The 27,322-nt window shown below is 35.2% G+C and overlaps 1 protein-coding gene across 4 annotated transcripts; it reads right to left on the bottom strand.

The window, feature by feature from the left end:
* Positions 1-46: 46 nt before the first annotated feature.
* On the bottom strand, positions 47-20,045 carry LOC125682420 (uncharacterized). Of its 4 annotated transcripts, none has more exons than XM_048916931.2 (10): positions 19,669-20,045; positions 9,952-10,080; positions 9,788-9,837; positions 9,469-9,669; positions 9,210-9,272; positions 3,513-3,704; positions 2,487-2,700; positions 1,378-1,455; positions 1,200-1,280; positions 47-848 (listed from the first exon to the last, which is right to left on the bottom strand). In XM_048916931.2, the coding sequence occupies exons 1-10, from the start codon at positions 19,684-19,686 to the stop codon at positions 543-545; spliced, it is 1,332 nt and encodes a 443-aa protein (XP_048772888.2). In that variant the 5' UTR covers positions 19,687-20,045; the 3' UTR covers positions 47-542. The 4 variants fall into 4 exon arrangements, with proteins under 4 accessions (XP_048772888.2, XP_048778946.2, XP_048778947.2 ...); XM_048922989.2 differs by having other exon boundaries at positions 9,952-10,207; positions 19,137-19,687; XM_048922990.2 differs by lacking the exon at positions 19,669-20,045 and adding an exon at positions 12,206-12,257.
* Between the last annotated feature and the right edge of the window lie 7,277 nt (positions 20,046-27,322).

The raw sequence follows: 27,322 nt of genomic DNA, 5'->3' as shown, positions 1-27,322 counted from the left end.
CGTGTTGATTTGCTACTCGTTTTTTCTGTATGGAATAATTCTGATATTTAATTTTTACGTGTTTATTAGTCAGTCAGTTGACAGAAAGTGTGCAAAAGGAAAACTAAAATCACGATGTACATATAATAGTCAGTATTAATCAACAGAAACCCATGTAATAAAATGTAAAAATTGTTATTGTTCATTTCTAAAAATTGGATTTCTTCAAGCATTAATTTCTTTAGGAGAAAAACCTTCTGTTTTAAAATCTATACAATTATTAAGAGTTTAAAATCAATTACCAGCTGTGTAATTTGAGGAAATACTTCTAATTTGTCTTTGAAATACGTAGCAATTTAACATTATTAATCTTTCAACAATATCATAACTTTATCTTAAATATATATATGAATGTCATAAGATATATGTCTTGGGCAATAACAAATATGCATGATTTAGTAACTAGCTATTTCATTTTCTACATTGAATTCTTTTTTTATATCAGTTCTTTTTTAAAATTGTTTAAATTTCAAAGTTTTAAAATGAAACACCACAATGGTCCTTTAATTCTTCTTCTTCTTCTCTTCGACTGGTTGAGCTATTCCTTTACGAAGAAGGTTTCCGTCTTTATGCAGCAGTAATGCTGGCCACACTACATATTTCAACTTTGTCCCTGATTGTGAGTAAAACTGAAATCGTTTTTTATCGAACTCCTGTCCCTCCCCACCATCGTGGTAGTAAAACGCCAAGGGCGGATTCTGGATCACCATAAACCAGCACACATCGATACATTCGTCAATAAAAACGCTCGCTGACGTCATCTGTTTTACACATGACGTACTTTTCCTCATGACTTCTTCTTTGCATTTCTGTATAAAATGTCATTAATATTATCATTAGAGCTGAAGATTTTCGATGTGCTGTATTTCAATATATGCGTGTATACCTATCTTTTCATACGACGTGATCAAAGAGAAAGAAATAAAAGTTAAATTGGATATATACATGTGTATAAGGAGGTAGGCTGTCTACCCTTTTGTGACATCTCTATTGGACACGTGACACAATACATGTTCAGGCTTTTAAAAATCTAATATACATGCATATATAAAGTACAAAGATTTATATTTACAGACGCTTTTATTTGATCATTGCATATAACATGTATAATGTGGAATACTAATTGAACTAATGTTTACCAACATAATCTTTTTACCTACCTCTTGTATTTTGTCAATATTTTTCTGTGACGCCAGTTTTACCAAACTGTTGATTTCATGATCCAGGGCTGTAGTTATATTCTAAATTCATCCAAAAATCGTGGAATATGAATAACATTCATACCCGTTGTAATTCAAAGTATCAAGGATTTTAAAAATATCTAAAAGACCTTCTTACCTCATGATGCAGCATTATTGCTCCTTTAATGTCTTTTATCATCTGATTGGACACGGCATAACAGGCATTCTGACAGTCCTTAAAACAAATAAATCAGGACACTGCAAGTACATTGTATTTTGGAAGATTTTATAAAAGTTTGATTTAGTTCCAGGTTTCTAACAAACTTTATTTTTATTCCATTTCCCTTTTTACTTAGAGATGAGGGTAAGTGAATTCAACAAATGAAACTATAATTTGCTGAAGTGACATTGCGCAGAGGCGTCGGAAACCCCACCCACTAGTCATAGTAGAATAAAACTAACAGAGCAAAGAAAAAGAGAAGAATGTGAAGGAGACACTATAACATATCTCATTATATGTATTGCAATGATATCGCAAGTAGAAATCTATAGTTGGACAACACTTCATCTATAGTCCAAATGACCAGTATATTTCGTGCTGTACACTATAGAAGTATTGATACAGGTAGAACGGTGACATACAGTTTTCCCATTACGCTACTGAAATGTATCATTTCCTAAGCAAAAACGTTCATTCGATATTTGCTTTAAATACATCGAGGAGTGCCCGGCAGGAGTTGGGGTGAGGGGGTCAACTTTTCTGGTCCTAATTAGACAAAGTAATTTTGAAGAAGACTAAGATGAAATGCAAATGCCTAAAATATTAAAATACAAACAAGTAAAACATGCAAAATATACTAAACCAACCAACTTCCCAATTACCACCACCACTGAATCCCATCAGTTTACAGTGATTTTATATGAATGTCATCAAATTGACTGCAATAAATCTTAATCAGGCAAATAAAAAGCAAAAAGAACCAAAAGACCCTCACCCCCGTAACATAAACATGTCAAAACAGCAATTTCTGTGGACTTCACTGGAAAATGACGTACAGTGAGGCAAAGCTCCGCGAGGATTTTAGAGAATTCCTCCTTGACCTAACCAGACCTAACCAGAGCGTTACTTGAAGGTGACCCCTGTCTTATTTTCCTCCCCACTCCCACCACCACCACCACTGCTTCCGACGCCCACGATAAAGCAGTGCTATTCTTTATTTCTGATTGTCGATTTAATGTGGAGCGGTGATGGGTGTTTAGATGTACCTGTAACAAACACTTCAAGCCATCGGTGGCTTTCTTTTCCTCCACCTCTGTGCCTTTGGTGTGATGGATCATGAATTCCTCAAAAACATTAGTCCAACACGCATCATACAGCTCCCCAAACCTCTCAGCCAATTTGATTGGGCGGTTGGGGTCGCTTAAGTCTGTTAATTGAGTGTTGCCTTTTGTCATTTTGTTTCCAGCCATTTCACTTATTCTGGCAAAAGAATTTCCATAGACTTTCATTGGCAAATCAAAAATATCAGCAAAATTCAAAGCACTAAAAGTCTCTCATATAGTTTTAATACTTAATTTTCATACAGATTGAATGTTCTAGTAAAATCCACAGGTGCTTGTGGACAGGACTTCCGGTATCCCCCCTTCCTGTATTTTTGAATGTTCAATTCCTTGGGTATTTTGAGTGTATTTTTAATAAAATATGTAACTTCAGGGTGTTTATATTTCAATGGCACACACAATTTTCGCATATAACCTGTTTTTAAAAATGTTGTATCACCGATCATAATATTATGCCCACACAGCACAGTAACAGTTTCACAAAATGACTAACTTCATTTCAGTTTTGCACTTCAAAAATCAAAAGGAACCTATCAAGGAATAATAGATTATAATAAGAATTCAAAAAATATATACATTTGTAATTTTTCAACGGAGAAAAAAATCCCTATATAGATATCAACTATTTACATGATACAGAATCTGAACAATTCCGTGTGAAGCGTACAAAGATTCTTTACTCTGCAGGCTCGACATTTTAGAAATGTAAGTCATGGATATTTTAAATATGACGGTAAACACGATGCACGAAGTTCCATGTCAAGGCATAAGAACCCTCACTGCTACTGCCCTGAGCACCATGTATAGATCAAAATTTGTTGCATAACTTAAAACCAGGCAGACAAGCAGAAAAAATCCTATATTTCAATACCTTTCCACTTTCAATGGCAGTACTTATTTGTTCAATTTCACAAGTAATGCAGAAAGTCAGCCAAAATAATTAATAATTACCTCCTAACCCAGTAGTTTTTCTCTTCATTGATGTGTCCCAGTTTATGTCTCAAATCTTCCATTTCTTTTCTCAGCCTTTGCACTTCCTTTTTCGCATCCCCTCTTAACGTGCCGTACTTCCCAGTGTACGTGGAATGATCCGACTTGATCTCCTGTATTTCTAAGTCTTTGGAATCAATTTCTTGCTTCATTCTGTAAATTAACTATATATATGCAAGACTCCAAAGTGCGATGGGACTCCAAAGTGCGATGGTCTGCGCCAAACTCCGATGGTGTGGCACGCCAAAGTACGATGGTCCTCACTCATGCGCCAAAGTGCGATGGTCTGACACGCCAAAGTGCGATGGTCTGACACGCCAAAGTGCCATGGTGTGACACGCCGAAATCCATTGGTTTGTAAACGACACAGTGTTTTGGTACAGACTGAACCAACCGTGTGTTGTTTTACCAAAATATCAGTGCAAAATCCATGTACAAAAATAAAAATAAGAACTTATTTCATTACCATCTAGTTTTGGTATTAAACACAAAATTTTCCAACGCGAAATCGTATAGAATGTTTTGTATTATAGCACATCCCCAGGAATTTGATACGTGTACGTCAAAGTAATGATAATGAATTAAAGAATGTTTGGCCGAAGAAGATAGTTCGACAACAAATGTACTTTGCCGTTCTCACTATCCTCAACAGTGTATATCTTCCCGTTGCTGTCGTCCATGTAACATTTCTTCAGTTTTATTTTGAAAGACGTTAAGAATGACGTCACAATGATTTGAGGTCACAAACGTTACTGAACTCCGCACCATCGGACTTTGGCGTCACCATCGCACTTTGGCGTCCGTAACGTTAACAAATCATCGCACTTTGGCGCAGACCATCGCACTTTGGCGTGACCATCGCACTTTGGAGCGACCATCACACTTTAGAGTCTTACACACACACACACACACACACACACACACACACACACACATATATATATATATATATATATATATATATATATATATATATATATATCAACATGCAAGGTGAAGATAACGAACAGTGATCAATCTCATAACTCCTACAAGCAATACAAAATAGATAGTTGGGCAAACACGGACCCCTGGACACACCAGAGGTGGGATCAGGTGCCTAGGAGGAGTAAGCATCCCCTGTTGACCGGTCACACCCGCCGTGAGCCCCATATCCTGATCAGGTAAACGGAGTTATCCGCAGTCAAATCAGTGTGCCAAGAACGGCTTAACAATCGGTATGAAACACGTCAGACAGAATTTGACCCAATGCGATGTTGTATTGACGAACTAGATCGTTATAACGACCATAGAATTTGCGAAATGCTGACTTCAATCGAGACTGTTGAAATCCCTGTACCATCAACTTGTTTGTCAGTAGCTTACCTCGATTTAAAAACTGACTATACCCAGAACAAGCTCTTGCATATCGAATCAGTTGAGATATATAAACACCATATGCAGGTGATAATGGAATATTGCTACATAAATGTGGGAAGTTGACGATGGAGAAGCTGAAATCATCCCGTTTGTCATACAGTTGAGTTGTCAGTTTGCCGTTAATGTCTACTTTCAATACAATATCTAAGTATGAAGCAGAAGTGGACGACTCTGTGGTGTCCTTTATTTCGAGCTCACAGGGATATATCAAATCGACATATGAATGAAAGCTATCATTGTTAATAGACAAAACGTCATCGATATATCTAAAAGTCGAATTGAAGGTCACAGCGAGAGATTTTTTCTTCTCACGTAGAAGTTTTTGAATAAATTCTGCTTCATATGAATATAAAAACAGGTCAGCTAACAAAGGAGCACAATTCGTGCCCATGGGAATTCCAACAGACTGTTGGAAGACCTGATCACCAAAGACCACGAAGATATTGTCAATGAGGAACTCTAGCATATTTTTTATTTCAACTTCAGAATACTTGTGCGTGGAATCAGAGTGGTGTTTAACAAAGTAAGTTTTTGAATGACTGATCACTAGATATGAATATTTCCGTTTTCCGTTTTTGTTGAAGAAGCAACTGTCTATGATGTCAAAAAGTCTAGTCTTTAATTTATCGTGAGGAATGGTCGTGTATAGTGTTGAAAAGTCAGATCCACAACGTGTATACAAGGTCAAATTCAAGAAATATACAACGACACGAACAGTTACGCACCAGGGTTAGGTGTCCCGAGTAAAGTTAAAACAAACATCATACAATGTAGCTCGGTGCACTTCATACTATATGACGTCATATTATAAAAGTACGTCACGAAGTACAGGGCTATAGTTGTATCGCGGGGAAAATGTCATAATATTTTCTCGTCATTTATTGCCGTTACCTAGTGTTCAAGCTGTATGTGTTAAAATCTGTTTGTCAGATGATTTTTTTCCTAGCTTTCTTCGATAATATATAATTCTCATATTTTATGTATGTGCACGAAAGACTGTAAAGTAATCTTTACATCACTTTATGACCTTGATATCGCCCCCGATGTGTATAGTCATTTGGATTAAAGAAAACCAACGCATGTACATATCGACTCCATATAGGTGAAAGATGACGATATTTTATTTCGATCAAGGCATATTCAGAAAGGTAACTAATTACAGATTTAGGATTTTGATACGGAAGGTACAATATTTTGCCTCGTTTAGATACGATTTGGATGTGAATGTGGAAAATGCCCAACATTTGAGTTGAGATAATGGAAATTGCTATATTTGAGGGGATATTGTACCGATCCGTATCACTCTTTAAATTTACCATATCAATGTCGACATATCAATCCCAAACTGCAAATGATTTGAGTACATCTTTCACCTGTACCGAGGTGATAAACAACTAAAAGTCTAGCGGATAAAAATAGCTCTACGTCACTTGTATGACGACGTAATAGTTAAGCAAAGGATTTCCCCACGTGATACGATGTTTGTTTATGCATTGACAAACGATTTTTACTAAAACTATGCGACGCTTGAAAGAATTTTACTTTTATATGAATATGCTGTTATTACTTGTTATTTTACTCGGGACACCTTAACCCCGCTGTGTAGATTATCAATTTTTTGGGGACGACCAGTTCCTTCCGCAGGACAAACAAAAAGGTTTACATATAAGATGACTAAAGATAGGCAACAAAATATAGCACCAAAACTACAGTAAATCTACAAACATATTTACATTTGCAAATTACATATCATGTTCATTGTTTTTGGCTTGTGGATCAATTCATCGAACGAATAGGACGTGTCCCAATTCGCTCCCTAGAAAGCATAAAATTTTCAGTGTGAATACGTTTGCAGATTGATTTAGTAGTTTTTGCGTATCTTTTGCCATCTTGAGTAAACCTTTTCTAATGTCCTGAGGACGAGACGAGTCGTCGTGAATGAAAATTGGACAATCAAATTGCTTGTGTCGTTGGTCATTATATATATATATATATATATATATATATATATATATATATATATATATACTTCCCATATTTATATAGTAGTATTCCATTATCACATGCGTATGTTTACCGGTATGTTTCACAACTGATTCGATACACGAGAGCATGTTCTGTATATGATCAGATTTTTAAAATCAAAGCAATCCACTGACAAATGCGTTAATATAACAGGACTTTTAACAGTCTTCTTCAAAGTCATGATTTCGCGAATGGCCTATATTTTTCACAATGCTATGACAGTTATTTCCCCCTGATTACAGAGGGCGCGCAGCACATTGGGATCCTCAGATGGCAGTGGCATATAAGGCATAAATCGAAAATTTACAATTTTTGATTGCAATCAACTGCCAGGTAAGAAATTTTGCTTTGAATTGAGTTAAATGACTTTAAAATAGTATAACTGAACGATAATATTTTAGTCACTGATAACATTTACTAGTATACATGCATGTGTCCCTTGTGTGGTTTTCTCACAAGCAATGTATGGTCATGATGTAACAAAGTATGCAGATATCAACTAGTCTTCGACTTCTTTAGATCAGAACCAGGGTGTCTTTAGTATATCAGCAATTCTTCATTATTGATTTTTATCAATATTTTCGACAACCAAAACACATGCAATAACATGCCTAAAAACACATGTACACGTACAACCAATGCCTACACGTATATTATCAATTTGTCTTTTCACACTGAACAAAACTACTTGTTGCTAACTGTACATCAGGTGCCAATAAACAGATCATATCAATGATCTTGAATTGGTATCTCTAGTGTAATATTTCTGTTGAAATGTTTTTTTCACGTGTGATTCAATCTTTTGAAAGCTATATTTTGTGTACATCAACTCACAGCTTTTCTTGCACTTCAATTACTCAAATGGGCACAAAAACAATTATCAGGTACGAACAACAATGGATCTACCCCTATCTAACATGCAAAGTTAGATATTTTCACGTGCAGAGATCTATCTATAGATAGCCCCTCCCTCTTTTTCTTTTAAAAAAGCAGCCTTGTGAATGGTAGTGGAAATGTAAAATTTAACCGATGAATGGAATTGAAATATCAACCCGGCCTCTCCGCCTGCCCTCTCGAGCTTTTGGATTTTTATTTATTTATTTTCTTTTAATTCAAGTGTCAAGAATTTTCGGGCAATATTATAAAGTCAACATCCCCCTTTAAACGACGCTACATGCCTGATTATATCACATACTTTCATTGTGCTATTAATTCTAGGTGTCTGTTGATTTTAAAACAGATTACTACTGAAATTCTCGGTATTGCAATTTTGCATTATAACATGGACAGCAATAAACGTGAAATACATGTATACTATAACATCCCCTCCCCTTTCACCAACATTGTACAATTTGACAAAGTGCATATTTCAAAAAAGTTTTCTCCATAAAATCGAAGAAATTACCCACCCCCTTTGGTCATAGATATGATACAACCTGTTAAAACTCAACATAATAAAGAATTTGGTACCGTAAGCTTTACTATACATTATCTAATAATACTATTTATGTGAAGCTTACGGCCGCAATCGTAAGCGCGCCCCAAACTTCCGGTGTAAGGGGGGTACTGTAAATGTATTACATCTATTTGTGTATTCTATTTAGCGCCTTTGGCGGAACACAGCTTCCGCTAAATCAAGTACATCGCTAAATGCCATCCGTAAATCTAGATGTTTAAAGTAATTCAGGAATGCGCTAAATCAAATCTACGCGAACTTGTTGAAAAAACGATTTCTGCCAAATATCGTACACGTCAAATATAATACGTTTACAGTATCTACAAAAATGTAGACCATTCTATGTCGTTATAAAAATATTTGTACATACAACCTGTCATTGAATGCTGTCTGACGTGTTTCATACCAATCGTTAAGACGTTCTTTACATACTGATTATGAGTATGGATTACCCCGTAACTTGATCAAGATATAGGGCTCACAGTGGATGTGACCGGTCAACAGGGGGTGCTTACTCCTCCTAGGCACCTGATCCCACCTCTGGTGTTTCCAGGGGTCCATGTCTGCCCTGCTCTAAATTTTATATTCTTAAAAGGATTCATGAGATGTATCAGTATTCGTTATATCCACCTTTCATCACGATGTAGAGAACTTCAAACGGCTAGTTAACTATCACAGGACTATTGAGAGATGAGAATCCATCAAAAGAGCAATAAAGTCAATGAGATGTTTTATACAAATTATCTGCGCGTACTCACATTTCACACTCTTCTTTTAACTTGTCATTCTCCTCCTTCATCGACGCCAACTCCATATCTTGCCTAAACGAAACGCTTGATACAATCTTATCTCATTAACATGAAATCTTCCTCAGTGCCACAAAATATATCTACATTTCTATTTAAAATCGTCTATGTTTATGAAAGAACTTACGTCTGTACTGATGCAAATTATAAAATGAAATGCTACAAACGTTAAGAGAGATCACACTTATTGCTGCTATAGGCTTCCAAATACCTCCTGTTCTTATCCTCGAGACCTTTAAGTTTCTTCTCATAATTTTGTATTCTTTCGGACATCACTGCTATATCATATTGAATGGCTTCAACCTTGGTACTGTTTCCATGAAAATTTGGAAATGCTTTACAAAGGTTTCGTTTGATTTCTTGCAACCGTTTGACAGGAACTGGTACGGTTTCCTCGTCCCCATGACACGCACTGGAAAATAAGTTTATGCATCATTTGAGATAGTTTGTAGACACAAAATTTTCACTCTTTTCAAATGGAAATATATACATAGAGTATATTCAGAATATTAAAAGAATTCACGTATTACGTTTGGTGTTTCAAATTTCTGTTTGACTTTTTATCGATAGGGTGTTGTACCTTGAAAAATAAAGCAGAAAACACATGGTCATTATATTCCAATAGGGTGGACGTGGAGTTGTTTATGGTCGTTATGTTTGTAATACTTCTAATAAAAATAATGTGTAATCTCACCATTTCAATAGGATGTTCATTATGCAAAGTTTTACATTCTTGAGTGGCTTCTTTAGATATGTTCTGTTCGCAGTTTTCATTCACTTTTTCATTAGATGTGTCCATCAGGCTTCCTAAGCTGCTGAAATCCTGTGTCAATTAAATGTTAAGACTTTATTCGGTTTTCGTTGTAGACATACATATACGGTATACTTCAGTCCTGCTATACACACACGTATGTTAAGGAGGAATAGCGTGTCGTCATAATGGATGATTTCTATTTGAAACATAAATAAAAATATATAGATACCGGTAATACTGGTGTATTTATGATAAATCTAATTGCTGGTTAACGTGTCGCTGATCTGTAGATCGCGGGTTTTGAGTCCAGCAAGGGTTTTAATTTTTTTCAGATTGCTTTCTAGTAAAACCGCATTTTTTAAAAACTAAATAAGGTATATTTGAAAGTGTTTAATTTCCAGATATTGTTGTACATATCCTCCAGTTTCTAACCTTACCAGACGTCTCTGGTGTGAGTACATGTGCAGTTTTTATATGTTATATATATATATATATATATATATATATATATATATATATATATAATAAAGAAAAATTAGAACGCCGAAAATAACTCAACCGGTTTCATTTTCAATTTTCAAATCTATAATGTGTAACTAAGCAATAATGTCATAACTCTTGAAAATTGAAAATGAAACCGGTTGAGTTATTTTCGGCGTTCTAATTTTTCTTTATTATACTATTACTTGTGTGGATATTTTCTTATATTTTGGATTTTATATACACATATATATATATATATATATATATATATATATATATATATATATATATAAATTGGACATTATGTACCATTGTATCCAGGTGATCATCATCTTCGCTAGCCAAGTGTCCGATTCGTTTACTCTCATGTCCTCCTTGGCAGATTTAGACGTATTTTTCATACCTTCCGCGAGAGATTCGATTGGTTGTGACAATTGTTTTTCGCCCAATCGAATGCAATGGCACTACTATCAAAAACGTCATGTAAACAAAAATGGCTGCGTCCATGAAAAGCAAAACGTGCAGAATATGCAATTGTATTTTAGATAAAAAGTCGCGAGAGGGGTCTCTCGCGGAAGTTATGAAAAATACATCCAAATCTGCCAAGAGGGAGATGAGACTAAGCAAATCGGACACTTGACTAGCGAAAATGGGTGATCATATGAGATTATTTATCATTAGATCTAAACAGTGAATAACAGAAAATAAAAATAAGTCTCCACGTTTCATCAGTTTACATAACATACAGTGTCAGTTGACTTGTTCGCTGCATAACAAAATAATTATATGGTTAAAATGATCATTTAAAAAATGAAGTGTATCCAGTAATATAACAAAGATAATGTATGAAAAACATTTTATCAAAACGTCAATATCATGAGCTATCTTTAAGACAGCATTTTTCCTTTGTAACTATCAACATCCCCTGAAAAGTCTCTGTAAATAAGTCAAGGTTCCTCAGAATCCCTTCTCTGATACGTCAGCTTATATCATAGTTCTGAAGTTGAGATCCTTTTACATATGTTTTCAGATATAATACGAGTATCCAATAATGGCATATTAGTATATGTTATTGGGGGGGGGGGGGGGGGGTCAATGCATTTGGTTTACTACATCTATAAAGTACATGTACTTCAAAGTAAAAGTGTACTTAATATAAAATAAGTCAATATCGTGATCCTCAACAAGTTTCTGGAAGATGGGCACTGAAATTGCACCCAAGAATAACTTTTGTAAAAATAAATCAAAATCCCGCATTAGACATATTAAAAAAAAGTACATACCATCTATCCTTCTGTGTTTAATTAAGCAGAAGTGATAATTTTTTTAGATAGGTTACATGAGGAATATGTTTTGGTTCCAGCTGACAAAGCTTGTAACAACATTGTCTTTGTTTGTAAGGCTCATTATTACAACTGTATTTCAAACGAACTTGGCATTAATTCCACTTTTGGTAATCGTACTTAATACTCCATAAGCCCTTTCAAAAAACGAAATTCTTCAAAACCATGCTTCAGTTTTAGACACATTTCATATCCCAGTCAATGGGTCGGGTGAATATGAGTTACAGTACCTATACTGGATTCCTAAACTTCATAAAAACCCTAACAAACAAAGATACATTGCTGGATCCAGTAAATGTTCTACCAATCCCCTATTTTTGTTCCTCACGAAGACATTAACAGCTGTGAAGGACAAACTTCAAACGTACTGTGCGACTACATATGCCATATGCCAGAAGTGGTGTAAATCAAATGTGGATTCTAAAAAAAATTTAAAGAACTTTTACTGCGAGAAACTTGAAATAGCAAAACTTTTCTCAAATCAACAACATCAAAACGTATGACTTTTCAACACTTTACACAACATAAGCATTGTATTGATATTGTATTGAAAGTAGATATCAACGGCAAACTAACAACTCAACTTTATGACAAACGGGATGATTTCAGCTTCTCCATCGCAAACTTCCCATATTTCATTATCACCTGAAAGTGGTGTTTATATCTCTCAACTGATTCGATACGCAAGAGTTTGTTCTGCTTATGGTCAGTTTTAAAATCGAAACAAGCAACTGACAAACAAGTTGACGGTGCAGGGGTTTCAACAGTCTCGTTTAAAGTCAACATTTCGCAAATTCTATGCTCGTTATAACGATCTAGTTTGCCAATACAACCCATCATTGGGTCAAATGCTGTCTGACGTGTTTCATACCGATTGTTAAGTCGTTCTTGGCACACTGATTTTGACTACAAATAATTCCCTTTACCTGATCCAGATATAGGGCTCATGGCGGGTGTGACCGGTCGACAGGGGATGCTTACTCCTCCTAGGCACCTGATCCCCCCTCTGGTATATAAAGGGGTCCGTGTTTGCCCAACTATCTATTTTGTATTGCTTATAGGAGTTATGAGATTGATCACTGTTCGTTATCTTCACTTTTCATCGATGGATATGAAACTCGAATTTAATCTGTAATTCAACAATATAAAGAGACATACCAAGAACGCTGGGAGTAATTAGAAATTTTTCAAAATCTTAGGGTAATAACTTTTGTAAAAAATAAGTCGATCGACATGAAAGTCGAGCTGAGCTTAAAAGTCATCAATATAAAGAGAACTACTAAAAATTAGCTCAATATAATCTACAAACACAACAAAATAGTCTGGAAAACCAACATAAGGAAGGAATAACAGAAAGACGGACGGAAGAGGGTAACACTGTATTAACACTATATACATGTATATCCTGGATAATTTCATGGTGGGAGTACAAAAAAGGGAACCTTTGAGGTTCCATCAATGTCGAATCTCTGTGTCACATTGTTTACATGACAATATGTCTATTTACTGCATGATAAGCCATGACTGACTGAGAGTAATTATTCAATAAAGGTACATACTTTATTTTCATGTTTTATAAGATTATTTCACTCAAACCCTGAAACGGTACATGAGGTACATAAAACGTAATTACACAATACATGTATGCAATAACATATGGGTCAAACAGGGAAAAAACCCAGGAGGACAGACGACAATATTATTGCTACAAGTGAATATTTCATTTAGGTGAGATTAATTAAAACACATAATTTGCAATCATGTACGAAAAATACTATTAGTATTTATACCAGATTGCGTTTTCAAAATACAGTAAAACACGGAGCATCGCTACCAGTCCCCGTGACTACGCCCTGGACACATTTGGAGACCCCATATCCTCTCCTCTCAGATTTTGTTCCACGCCGCTATACTGAAATCCTGGATCCGCCCTAGCATGGTCCCCGCTCCCGCCACTTTTAAATCACTCGTATCGATACGAGTGATAAGTAAGTGCCAGGGGCGGGGACCACACTAATTCCGTCCATACAAGTACTTGGGGAAAGGACCTTGTCTATCTAAGAAGTTATATATATTTTTTTTAAATACATGAAGGTATGAATTGCAACCCTTCATTCCATTATACTTTTCATGAAGCGCGTTATATCTACAGGGTGTTGCTAAAACGCGGAACGGAACAGAAAACATTGCATGTAATAATATTACGAGGAGGTCATCATTGTAAAATCAAATGGTTTAATAAGAATAAGGGAAACAGAAATTACAGAGAGAACGGGAAGTCATCCTCAAAAATTACTAATGATATGTACTTCAAAATCATTATGATTTATTATGAAAAATATTTAGCAAGCACCTGTGATTTGTCATTTTCTGATTCTCCTCAGATGTTTTCAACCCATTGAATTTGATTTCCGTTCTACATATCGCATTAAATTATAAAGCGAACGAGTCTGGTGTATGCATAAAAAGTTCCCCCCATTTGATGAAAGGTGAAAATAACGAACAGTGATCGATCTCATAACTCCTATTTAAGCAATACAAAATAGATAGTTGGACAAACACAGATCCCTGGACACACCAGAAGTGGGAAGTGGGATCAGGTGTCTAGGAGGAGTAAGCATCCCCTGCCGACCGGTCGCACCCGCCGTGAGCCCTATATCTTGATCAGGTAAACGGGTTTATTAGTAGTCAAAATCAGTGTGCCAAGAACGGCCTAACAATCGGTATGAAACACGTCAGACAGCATTTGACCCAATGATAGGTTGTATTGACGAACTAGATCGTTATAACGAGGATAGATTTTGCGAAATGCTGACTTCAATCGAGACTGTTGAAACCCCTGTACCATCTACTTGTTTGTCAGTAGCTTGCCTCGATTTAAAAACTGACCGTACGCAGAACAAACTCTTACGTATCAAATCAGTTGAGAGATATAAACACCATATGCATGAGGATCAGCATTTCATGCGAGTATAGTATTTTTAGAAGTAATGAATAATGATATTAACCTTTCTATTGATAGCTAGGCAACATTTAACCTATGTAAAATTGCTATTTATCTTTATAGTAATTTTCTTAGAATTTTAATAAATTTGAGATAAAAAGTTAAAAGATAAAAACATTTTCAAAAAAAGTTGATATTCTTTATTAGAACACTTCACTTTGCCATAGAAATAATGCATTAGATTGATAAAGCAGAGTATTAGAAAGGTTTTCCTTTTTATTTAAGTGTGATATGATTTGTAAACAACTGAGATGTATCTGTATGCAAGGTGAAGATAACGAACAGTGATCAATCTCATAACTCCTACAAGCAATACAAAATAGATAGTATATGACTTGAACACACCTAAGTTCACTAAAGGTTTAAACCCTGATACTAACACAACAAAGTGAATTCCCTATTGTGAAAGTACTGCATTTCTCTTCTAATTCATTGATGAGGTGAATAAAAACAAGTGCAGCAACTTTGCCTCTACATTGAGAAGCTTCAAAGTTTTTAATATGAGGAAAATGAGAAAGTACCGATAATTCCTGGGTTGTTTTTAAGTCACTTTCAAGAGCCAAAGGCTCATGTGAGCTTTTCTTCAGAACCACTCCGCCAATTTCGACCAGACTTGGCACAAAGCATTCTTGGATGAAGGGGATTCAAGTTTTTTCAAATGAGGGGCAATGTCCTTCTCCAAGGGGAAATAATAGCGAAATATTGAAAATAGACTGACAAATTTTCAAAATTTCAATCAAACTTGGTAGAAATTATCCTCGGGAGAAGGGGATTCAAGTTTGTTGAAATGAATGGTTATGCCCACTTCAACAGGGAGATAATCACAAAAATGCAAATATAGGGTGGGGTCTTTTAAAAAATCTTCTTCTCAAGAACAACTAGGCCAGAAAAGTTCAAATTTACACGGAAGCTTTCTGACATTGTGCAGATTCAAATATGTTAGATCCATTACCCCTTGGGGTAGAGTGGGGCCACAATAGGGAATCAAAGATTTAGATGCAAATTTATACAAAGGAAAAAATCTTTATAAATCTTCTTCTCAAGAACCACTAGTCCAGACAAATTCAAATTTACATGGCAGGTTTCTGACATAGTGCAGATTCAAGTTTGTAAAAGTGATGCTCTCCGGGGTTAGTTTGGGGATCAAAATTTTAGAGCAAATATATAAGGGACATTTTTAAATACGGGTCAAGGTGACTCAGGTGAGCGATGTGGTCCATGGATTTCTTATTTTCATATTGCGTTAGAAATGCCATATTGGACATATTTCTAGTTTTTTATTTTCTCTGTGTCTCCTCAGATCTACACATATCCGCAAGTCAGGAGTACATGTACGAACGTTCACTTTATATCAATAATTAACTTTCATTTATATGTCGATTCGATATACCCCTGTGAGCTCGAAATAAAAGACACCACAGAGTCGTCCACTTCTGCTTCATACTTAGATATTTTATTGAAAGTAGACATTAACGGCAAACAGACAACTCAACTGTATGACAAACGGGATGATTTCAGCTTCTCAATCGTCAACTTCCCATATTTATGTAGCAATATTCCATTATCACCTGCATATGGTGTTTATATATCTCAACTGATTCGATACGCAAGAGCTTGGTCTGCGTATAGTCAGTTTTTAAATCGAGGCAAGCTACTGACAAACAAGTAGATGGTACAGGGGTTTCAACAGTCTCGATTGAAGTCAGCATTTCGCAAAATCTATCCTCGTTATAACGATCTAGTTCGTCAATATAACCTATCATTGGATCAAATGCTATCTGACGTGTTTCATACCGATTGTTAGGTTGTTCTTGGCACACTGATTTTGACTACGGATAACTCTGTTTACCTGATCAGGATATAGGGCTCACGGCGGGTGTGACCGGTCGACAGAGGATGCTTACTCCTCCTAGGCACCTGGTGCCACCTCTGATGTGTCCAGGGGTCCGTGTTTGCCCAACTATCTACTTTGTATTGCTTATAGGAGTTATGAGATTGATCACTGTTCGTTATCTTCACCTTTCATCAGTGTTAAAGTTTTCATAAAAATATTGTCAATAGATGCTTTGAAACTGATTTTAACACCAAATATTGAAAAGTGAGGTCAAGGTCAAAGGAAATGTCAAAGTCAAAAAATATTGATGCAGTTAAATAGATGATACCAATATGTATCAGCATGTAAGGTGTGGTGAAAATATCTTCAATAGTTTCTTTGAAACTGGGCTAAACACAAAGCTAAACGCAAAATTTGACGGAAGGACGGTTCGAAGACGGATATGACACATTTTTGGCGGGGCTTAAAAAACAATTGAAACAGAATCAATGTAATGTAAGGTGAAATTTATGACCGTATTAATTAAGACGAATTAACAGATATGGAATAGCTAAAGAGCTATAACAGAGAATGTATCCTTCAATTGGATTAAAAGGTATTAATCTAAATAATAGGATGCCAGAAGTCAGATTAGACCTAAACTGCCAGAAGTTCTATCGATTGGAGTCAATCTCTGATGTTAGTTTTTAAATAAAATGATGTCCACCTTGTTGAATTAATAAGATAATGGATTATCATTGTTTTAGACATACCACACCCCCTGTATGACCGTAACACTGACTGCTACCATACATGTAATCTTGACTGAAATTCGGCTTGGCTAAATATTTGGACTGACGCCTTCACCGAATCTCGGAGCAGTCCTTCATATTCATGTCTGGAAATTTACTTTCAGCTTCGGTCTGTTCTAACAGCAGTGTCACTTAAGTACACATTAATCGCTAGAAAGCTGAAAGTAAATTTCTAGAAATGAATTATAAAGGACTCCTTTGCGTGTTCTTTCCATCCATAAGATTCTCTGCTCACTAGTTAAAACCAAAATTACAAGATTCTTGTAAAACACTTTGTGAACTTTCATACGTACATCTAACTTACATGTACTTTCATTAATTTACGGTGCATAATTTAAAAGAATTGTTTTACCGCTTGTAAGCAAATTTTAAAACAAAGAAAAGATTTTAATCAAAATAAAGCATATTTGTCCGATTTTTGTGTTATTTAGCTACATTAAATTCATTAATAATTCTAATTCTTAAATTTCCGTTCCGCGATTTAGCAACATCCATATATATATTCTATTTTCCTTTCTGTTGCAATCCCCAGCATATACTATATATATATATATATATATATATATATATATGTGTGTGTGTGTGTGTGTGTGTGTGTGTGTGTGTGTGTGTGTGTGTATTTATCAGAATTGTCACTTGTTGGATTGCCCCTTTGTCCAACAGTTCCTTCTTGGTGATTTCATGAATTTTTGTAGCTAAATTTGGATATTTTTCAAGAGAAAGCAAAAGTATAAAAGATAAGAATAATAATATGTAACTTATCCATACTTGTACAGTAGGTCTGATAAATGAAATAAAGAATATGTTTAGAACCTTAAAACAAAACGCACATGGAACTGATAAAATTATTGCTGGAGAAAATCGTGATTCTCTCTCTCTCACTCTTATCAGATGATGATACGTACAAGATGTATACATAAGCCAAGGTAATTATTTGGCATTAATGATCTAGATATCTTTATATATATATATATATATATATATATATATATATATATATATATATATATACACATGTATATATATATATATATATATATATATATATATATATATGTGTGTGTGTGTGTGTGTGTGTGTGTGTGTGTGTGTGTGTGTGTGTGTGTGTGTGTGTGTGACTTGCATAGATGGTCAAGCGGTCTAGCCCGCTGGTTACATGCTGCTAGAGATTTGGTATATATATATACATATATATATATATATACATATATATATATATATACATATATATATATATATACATATATATATATATATATATATATATATATATATATATATATCTGGATGGTCGAGCGGTCTAGTGCGCTGGTTACATGCTGCTAGGAGATTTGGTTCCGCAGGTCGTGAGTTCAACCCCGGGTAGGGGCGGAAGTGGGTATCCAAATAAAGTGAAATTTTCTGTGCTTTATATATATATATATGTGTGTGTGTGTGTGTGTGTGTGTGTATTTCATAAAATGGAAATTAACCATACAATCTGAATTTTAAATAAATTTCGAAGACAAAACCATTGGAAATGTAAATATATCAAGTCATCTTACAAACAAGAGTACCCAATTTGAATCTGACTAGGGTTGGGTAATTTAATAGGCAGTGCATGTTTCATGTGCATGCATATCACATTTAAATACATGTACTATATATAGCAAACTTGAAATCTCCCAAACCTTTGCAAGAACGATAGTTATGAAAGTTTCCTCCAGTTCTTTGGCATACAGACAACACCCCAAGTTCCGAGAGTTGAGATTGTATCAATGTATGGTTTGTATCTTTTGCTCGATATCGATATGCTCTATACACAACTGTACACACGAATCCCTATCAGTGATATTTTACTTCCTCTGTATTTTTCTATTTTAATTCAAGTGCCCCGTTAGTCTATATGATTAAATTCATGATCAAACCGAAAGTAGGCCCTACATGGCGTGTAATATTCAGTTTTTGTCATTTTGGGGGTCTTCAAACACGGTCGATATAAATTTAGATCACATCAATCCGTGCCCAAATCCAACATTTCAATTTAAATTAAATCTATTGAAAATCCTTCACAGTAACGCATTAAGAAAATCCCATGCAACTTAGAGGTTGTTCATTAAGGTTGATAACTCAGCAATCATTTTTAAAAGTACTGTACATTTGTACACGTTAATCATTCACAATACAATGTAGACCTTTTATATGAATCAAATGAATTCTTACCACTCGCTGTACAGGCATCCACCCACTACAGTGAAAATCGATGTATACTTTACCAAAGGAAATGAAAAAACAGGAAATTGTGTGAATTTTACAAAAATATACAAGAGCGGGTCCACAAAATTTTCAAAGGGGTGGCGATCCCAGTTTTTACTTTTTCCTAAACGGGGGGGGGGGGGGGGGGGCAAAAAGATTTCCAACAAAAGAAAAAAAGGGGTGGTGGTGGTGGTGGTCAAACCCTCCCTTCTACATCCATCACTGGCTCTTTAATCCACCATGGCGGGATGTGGATGTCATATGCTACTTCCGAATCACGCCGTCGTTTCCTTAAACTTTTAAATCTACTAACAAAGGAGAAGACGCCGTCAACATAAGCGACATTCTTGTTTTCCAGCGTACAAGTTCAAATCTACACCCTGTATTTCCTACAAATATGCTTCTTCTATTGCATCCAAACTTTTAAATAACAAACCAACTTTACAGTGCCTAAATATAGGCCATCTTACACATAATCAACCTACATTTCCTGAGACATGTCATTACTGGTGATGTAAATATACCTCTACTTATATAGTTAAAAATGACGACCCGGGGTCATCGATTTCAAAAGGTCCGAAATTCAGAGAGCCCCGAAATAAAAATAATAATAATAAATGATAAAAATGTGGCACTAATTAATATGCTTCTGTAGTCCCAATCTTTCAATTGGCGACATAACTTCATCTCTACCATGAATTTTGTTGAAGATTATGCCAGATGATGGGCTGAATATGAAATGGAAGAACTTAACGATACCTTCTTAGAATGCATAGGCAGCTGGATTTTCCCCCAATGAATACGGAACATAAAAATATTCATATATTGTAATCAGTCATTCAAAAAATTACTTTGGTAAACACTAGTCAGGGTAAACACTAGTCAGATTCTACGCACAAATAAGTACTCTGAAAAACTTTATCAAAAAGATGCTAGAATTCCTCATCGACAATAGCTTTGTGTTCTTTATTTATCAGGTCTTCCAAAAACATGTTTGAATTGCCAGCATTTCGCAAATTCTGTGTCGTTCTAATGATCTTACTGGCACATACCGCCCGTCCTTAGGTAAAATGCTGTCTGATGTATTTCATACCTATTGTTAGGCCGTTCTTTACACACTGATATTGACTACGGATTACTCCGTTTACCTGATGGAGATAGAGTGCTCATGGCAAGTGTAACCGGTCAACAGGGGATGCTTCCTCTTTCTAGGCACTCGATCCCACCTCTGGTCCGTCTAGGGCCAGTGTTTGCCCTTAGTCTACCCTCAATTTTGTATTCTTTGTAGGAATTACGAGATTGATCACTGTTCCTTATCTTTTCATCCAACACTGATATATGAATTCGTCATGGAATATTTTACATATTTATCATTAGAAAGCACTTGTTTAATTTTTAACAAGGTACAACAGTGTAATATCTTCGTCAATTTGTCAGTACAACAGTTTATAGTTTTAATATCAAATTGTACAATAGAGAAAAATGTTGCATCATCCTTCCACAGGGACTTGTCCTATAATCAAATTTCATTTTATAGTCTAAAATGACTTTTATTCCCATGAAAAATATTGCTGCCCCCCCCCCCCCCCATATTGTGGCCCCAAAGGATCACAACATAATCGAACTTGAATTCACACGACTAACATAGCCTTGTTGTTTTGGAGGTCAAGGTCACAAATCATGGTATGAAATGTCTTGTCATACGATATGCAAAATGTAAAAGATCTAACTTTAATAGTCCACGAAATAAAAGACACCACAGAGTCCTCCACTTCTGCTCCATACTTAGATATTTCATTGGAAATAGATAATTTAAATAGCAAACTAATAACTGAACTTAATGACAAACGGGATGATTTCAGCTTCTCCATCTCCATCATCCCATATTTATGTAGCAATATTCCATTATCACCTGCATATGGTGTTTATATATCTCAACTAATTCGATACGCAAGAGCTTGATCTGCGTATGGCCAGTTTTTAAATAGAGACAGGCTATACTGTAATTAAAACAAGTTGATGGTGCAGGGGTTTCAACAGTCTCGTTTAAAGTCAGCATTTTGCAAATTCTATGGTGGTTATAACGATCTGGTTTGCCATCACAACCCATCATTGGGTCAAATTCTGTCTGACGTGTTTCATACCGATTGTTAGGCCGTTCTTGGCACACTGATTTTGACTACGGATAACTCCGTTTACCTGATCAAGATATAGTGCTCACGGCGGGTGTGACCAGTGTTTTATATAGACCATGAGCCAGTAACACATTACCTCCCCCTCTAGGGATTTTTCTACACTATGATTTTTTGAAAGTGTGTATAAAATAAAGGTAAATGAAGGTTGTTTGATAGATTTATGTTGGGGCGTTTTCAAGATATGACCATTTGAATTTATAAAAATTTTGACAAATTTAAAATGGCTGTTACGATGTTCCATACCGCATCAACCACAACACGTAACGGGATAGGGACTAAATACGTATAACAATAGAAGACAGTGTATTATGGAAAGTGGTACATATTCTGAAATGTCTACAAATTTATGTCTTACGAAATTATACAGTGTATACTACATTCCCAAAATAACATGTACCTATTAATACTAAATAAACAGTATGAAAAACGGTCATTCCCAGAAACTATAATCCACAGACTCTATCTTTATATGATATATATACAATTTTGAGTTTGTAAATATAACTTTCAACATAAAAATCGTTGTCCACATTTCCATGTCTCGCACAATATATCTAATGTATGGAAGCCCATAAATGTATATAATCAAGAAAAAGGAAGCACATGGATTACTTTTGAGTATACAGTGCAAAAATGGGGGGCAACCCTGATAAATAATGGCTCGACTATTGAGAATATGACATATTACAAACAATAAACTAATTTATGAATAATTCATCGTAAAATAGATAAATATATTGTCACATGTAATATTGGACACCTTTTCAATTTTCAGCTTACTTATAAAGATGTAACATAAAACAGTGTCCCAAGAATAATAAGGCATCGATTGTTTACTAGCATTAAATGGTGACTTGCATGGTTTCTATCGCTGGTGTTTTAATATTTTACAAATATTAATTAGTTACTAGAAGTAAATCTTGAGCATTGACGAAGTTGTGCAGAGTCAAGTGAACTGTAAGACTAAGAGATGTTCACTAAACCTGTGTTCACTATCGACACTTTTTCTCGCCCATAAATGTCTGTTCTGTAATGAAGAAATTCAAGTACAAGGGAAAAAAACAAAAACTTGTTAAGTGTGTGACAAAAACAATAGAAGCCATTAAAAAACTCTGCATACAATAAAAGTGACTATAACACAATAAATTAGTTGGTTGATTGCATATTGTTTAACGTACTGCTCGAGAATTTTTCACTCATATGGAAGCGTCACTATTGCCGATGAAGGGCTGCAAAATTTAGGCCTATATGCTCGGCACTTACGGCCATTGAGCAGGGAGGGATCTTTATCATGCCACACCTGCTGTGAAACGAGACCTCGGTTTTTGCAATTTCATCCAAAGGACCACCCCATTCAGTCACCTATTACGATAAGCAAAGGGGTACTGAGGACCTATTCTAACCTGGATTCCCACGGGACAATGGTTATCTTGCCCCATTATTCGCCTCTTACGAAAAGCAAAAGGTACCGAGGACCTAACCCATATACCCACGGGACAACTTTAAGTAAAGTTCAGTATAATGATTTGGTTACTAAAGGGGGGAATGTTTTATCTAACCTGTAGAAAAACATACACCAAGTCCGATGATCTAAACAAGTCAGAACCTAAAATTGATATAATTCTTGAGCAACATGGAAAGGCATTTGACGTTATCCGAATATATGGAGATAAATATCGTGAAGAATTGTGGTTGAAAGTATGACAAAGTTCAGAGAGAGATACTTGTCATTTATCCCGATTCATATAACAGTGATTACAAAACTTGAAACCTAAATAAAAAACACAAAGAAAATTTGGTAGCAAAATTGAATTTCAGAAAACTCCAAAGGCGAACTTATATAATCTGCATATGTGTTGCTACTGAATTGAGTCTGTATTTGCGTTAGCCCTTTCAAGTCAAAGAATCTACTATGATAATCAAAAGGCAGATTTCTGACTGCCACAAAATTGCCATGCAATAACTTACCATGGTCACCTCCTCATCATCTCTGAATACATGTGTATATAATATCTAATTGCATGTCTCTCTCAAGTCGTATCAGACAAGCCATCTTATTTTCAATGGCAAATAGGTTTCCCTAATCGTACTCTCAGGACAAATGTGTCTCAGCTATGGATGGACCTCATGTTTAAAATGACTATGCACCATCTGACGAGAAGTACTAAGTTAATTACACTATCAAACATGTTATGTCACTGTAGATTGATTGATTGTATCTTGCTTAACTTCCCTCTCGAGAATTTTTCATTCATATGGAGACATCACCAAGACCGGTGAAGGGCTTCAAAGGAGTATGGCGCACTTGGTATGCAATTTCGCCTACATAAATACTTTTTTCTTGAATATCATTTTTTACAAATATTCTGCTATACAATGTCAGTTTATACTTCTATTTACCCAAATTACTTAATAAAGATATCTATATGTTGATAGTATCTTTATTTGATGAGCGTAAACATCACTGTGATCATATAGAGTATATAGTAGATGTAACGTAATGGGCCTAAAAAATTGCAAACTGTTGCAAAAGGCTATCCTAAACCAGAAATAAAACACTGAAATTGTTTTACTTGAGTATGACTGTACATAAGTCCATTTGAGGAAGTTTGGTTTAAGGTGGCCCTCTTGTTGAAAATGGATAAAATATGAAAAAAAAGTTCTCAAAATTTACCTTGAGATATAGCAGCCTGTCAAACGTTAAACCTTTAAACTTACATGCCTCGGTGGCCTAGTGGTTTAGGTCCTCGGTAATCTAACACTTAAACCATACATTCCGAGTTCAAGTCCAATATTTTCCCAATCTATTTTTTTTTTTTTTTTTTTTTGCTTTTCATTTTTTGGGTCGTTTTCTTGAGGGTGTGTGTGTGTTACGAAAAGCTAAACAAATACTACAAGAAAAAGGGCACAAATGCACAGCATGTAATAAGTAAAAATAGGTCAAGGGAGGAAAAGAACTGTTATACAGTTTGACTTCTCAAAAGTAAATATAAAAACTCATGTAGCAACTGTCATATGATATTTAGGCAAATAGGCAAAGCTAAACACTCGAATTATCAACCTACGGCAAATGAACTGATGAAATCTATTAAAGGTGCTGCAGTCATGTCAGAAAAAAACAGTCAGTTAAGTAATGTCACGTGTAAAAAGGGTTGTTGTGTAATTAATATGAATGCACCTATGAAAATATTGTACTGTCCATCATTCCAAATAGGAAAATGGTTTATTGATTAAAGAACAACTCATATAAATGTCAGTAATGATAAACTGCGGCAGTTATTTATCTTGGTTAACGAAACATCAAAAACGTTGGCCTTATATCTAAATATAACACGCCAGTCTATTATTGGAAACCGGTGTTTTCCATTTAGATTTCTGAGTCGGCCTTTTCGTCAGCAAATGCGCTATACCTCTTTAGGCCTTTACTCGGCGCTTACGGCCATTGCGCAGTGAGGGTTCTTTAGCGTGCCACACCTACTGCGACACGGGACATCTGTTTTTAATTAAGGTAATCTCCGAGGACCCGTGACATTCACACCTGATGCCGAGCGTTTGGCGATGGAACTGTCACTACCTGTTTTAACTTGGGTTTGTCGCGGCCGGTGTAGAAGTTACTCACAGACTCAAGAGTTTGAAACTACTATTTGCAATGCGATTACAAATTCTGGATTAATATTGCATGCAAGAATATTTCTTACTAATAACACAGTAATTCATATACCTCGCCTTAATATCAAACAACTTGATATATAAACAAGGGGTTAAGTTCTATAATGCAAAATACATTTTTGCAAATGTCCATATTGTGTTTGTAAGATTCTCGAAGTTTTTCCATTTTTAAACAATACTTTAATTATAAAGTTCATGAGTGTGCCCCAACATTTGAAAAGGTCTCCTTGCATTAATGTCAAACAATCTTTTTCACAATTCAAGGGTTATATACTTTCAAAAAAATAATTGTTTTCAAAGGTCCATATTATTTATAAATGATCTGAAGAACTTTTTCATTTTTCGGCGATTTTTAAAGAAAAAAAAATCATGTTTTAGCCCCAGAAGTCGTAAACGTCCCCAATTATTTATGTCATAATACTTTTTTGTAAATGTCAATGACATCTATATCGGATGTGATGAGGTTTTTTTTCCAGTTTTCAGCTATTATTTTTACAAAAACTCGTTAACGCCCCCACATAGAAATGTCAAACAACCTGATTTATAATCTAGGGACTATGTATTTTCAAATAATACTTGTTTGCAAAAATCTCTAGGGGGAGGGGGGTCCCCCATTACCTTTACTAGTCCATGTTCTAATAGTAGCCATTCCCCCAAAGTAGATCCTCCCAGGCCTGGAAAAATGGCTATATAGTAGCCTTTCCCCTAGGGGGAGGGAGAGAGAATTAGCTAGTTCACAATTGTATTTTGCATTCTCATTGAAAACATGCTCAAGGGTATGATATCTGCATTTTTGAGTACAATTTAGAGAGTGTATGTACAATATTAATTCAATTTGTTGGTATTTCTAATGTTATATCCATGTTTGAACACATATGATGAAAAGCTCATATAATCTTAACAAACAATTTGTTCATGTACTAAGAAAAACTTGTAAGAACAAAAATAAAGAAAGAAAACGTTTCCTGATAACGCAAAGTCTGAACTACGGAACAAAAGGCATATGTAAAAAGGAAGATTGTATGTACTATCATTTTACGTACCTTTTATATTCTCATGAGGATTCATTTACAATGTTTTGAAATAATGAATGTATAATGCATTATCATTATTGTCTAAAACATGTTTACTTCGAATCTTTAGATGAAACAAATGGGGGGTGGGGGTACTGCGCAATACAAAATGGACGAAATATTATATATTTCCTTTTCAAAAACAATCTAGGATCTTTTAGGATAGCAGAGATACATGTATGAACATATAAGAAATTGAGATGGCAAAATGAATAGTTAAGCTTTCGGCTCAGGTGAGCTAAAAAAAACAAGAGGCCCATGGGCCTAGAATCGCTCTACTGGTACATTGTAGAACAGGCAAAAATTCTCACTAACCAAGATTCATCAATTAACAAAGTTTGATGATGTTAAGTCAAATAGTACCTGAAAATTTAAATGTAACTGTCCAAAAGTAGGTCACGGTGACCTACTTTTGGTCGACACACTGAAGACTCAAGATGCATCAACTGACAAGTCAAATAGTATTCAAATCTAGCCGTCAAATTCCAAAAGGCCACAGTGACCTACTTTTTGGTCGACACGCTCCAAAGACTCAAGATGCATCAACTGACAAAGTTTGATAATTGAAGTGAAATAGTATCCGAAATATTCAGATATAAATGTCAAATTCCTCTCGTTCAACATTCAGTATTGTTAGACGATGACTTCAAGCAATACAACTACAAAAATTCAACCATCAGTAGA

Source organism: Ostrea edulis, chromosome 2, assembly GCF_947568905.1.
Source record: "Ostrea edulis chromosome 2, xbOstEdul1.1, whole genome shotgun sequence".
Classification (NCBI taxonomy): Eukaryota; Metazoa; Mollusca; class Bivalvia; order Ostreida; family Ostreidae; genus Ostrea; species Ostrea edulis.
The sequence above is the reverse complement of the archived record's forward strand: the minus strand, read 5'-3'. Positions and strand labels throughout refer to the sequence as shown.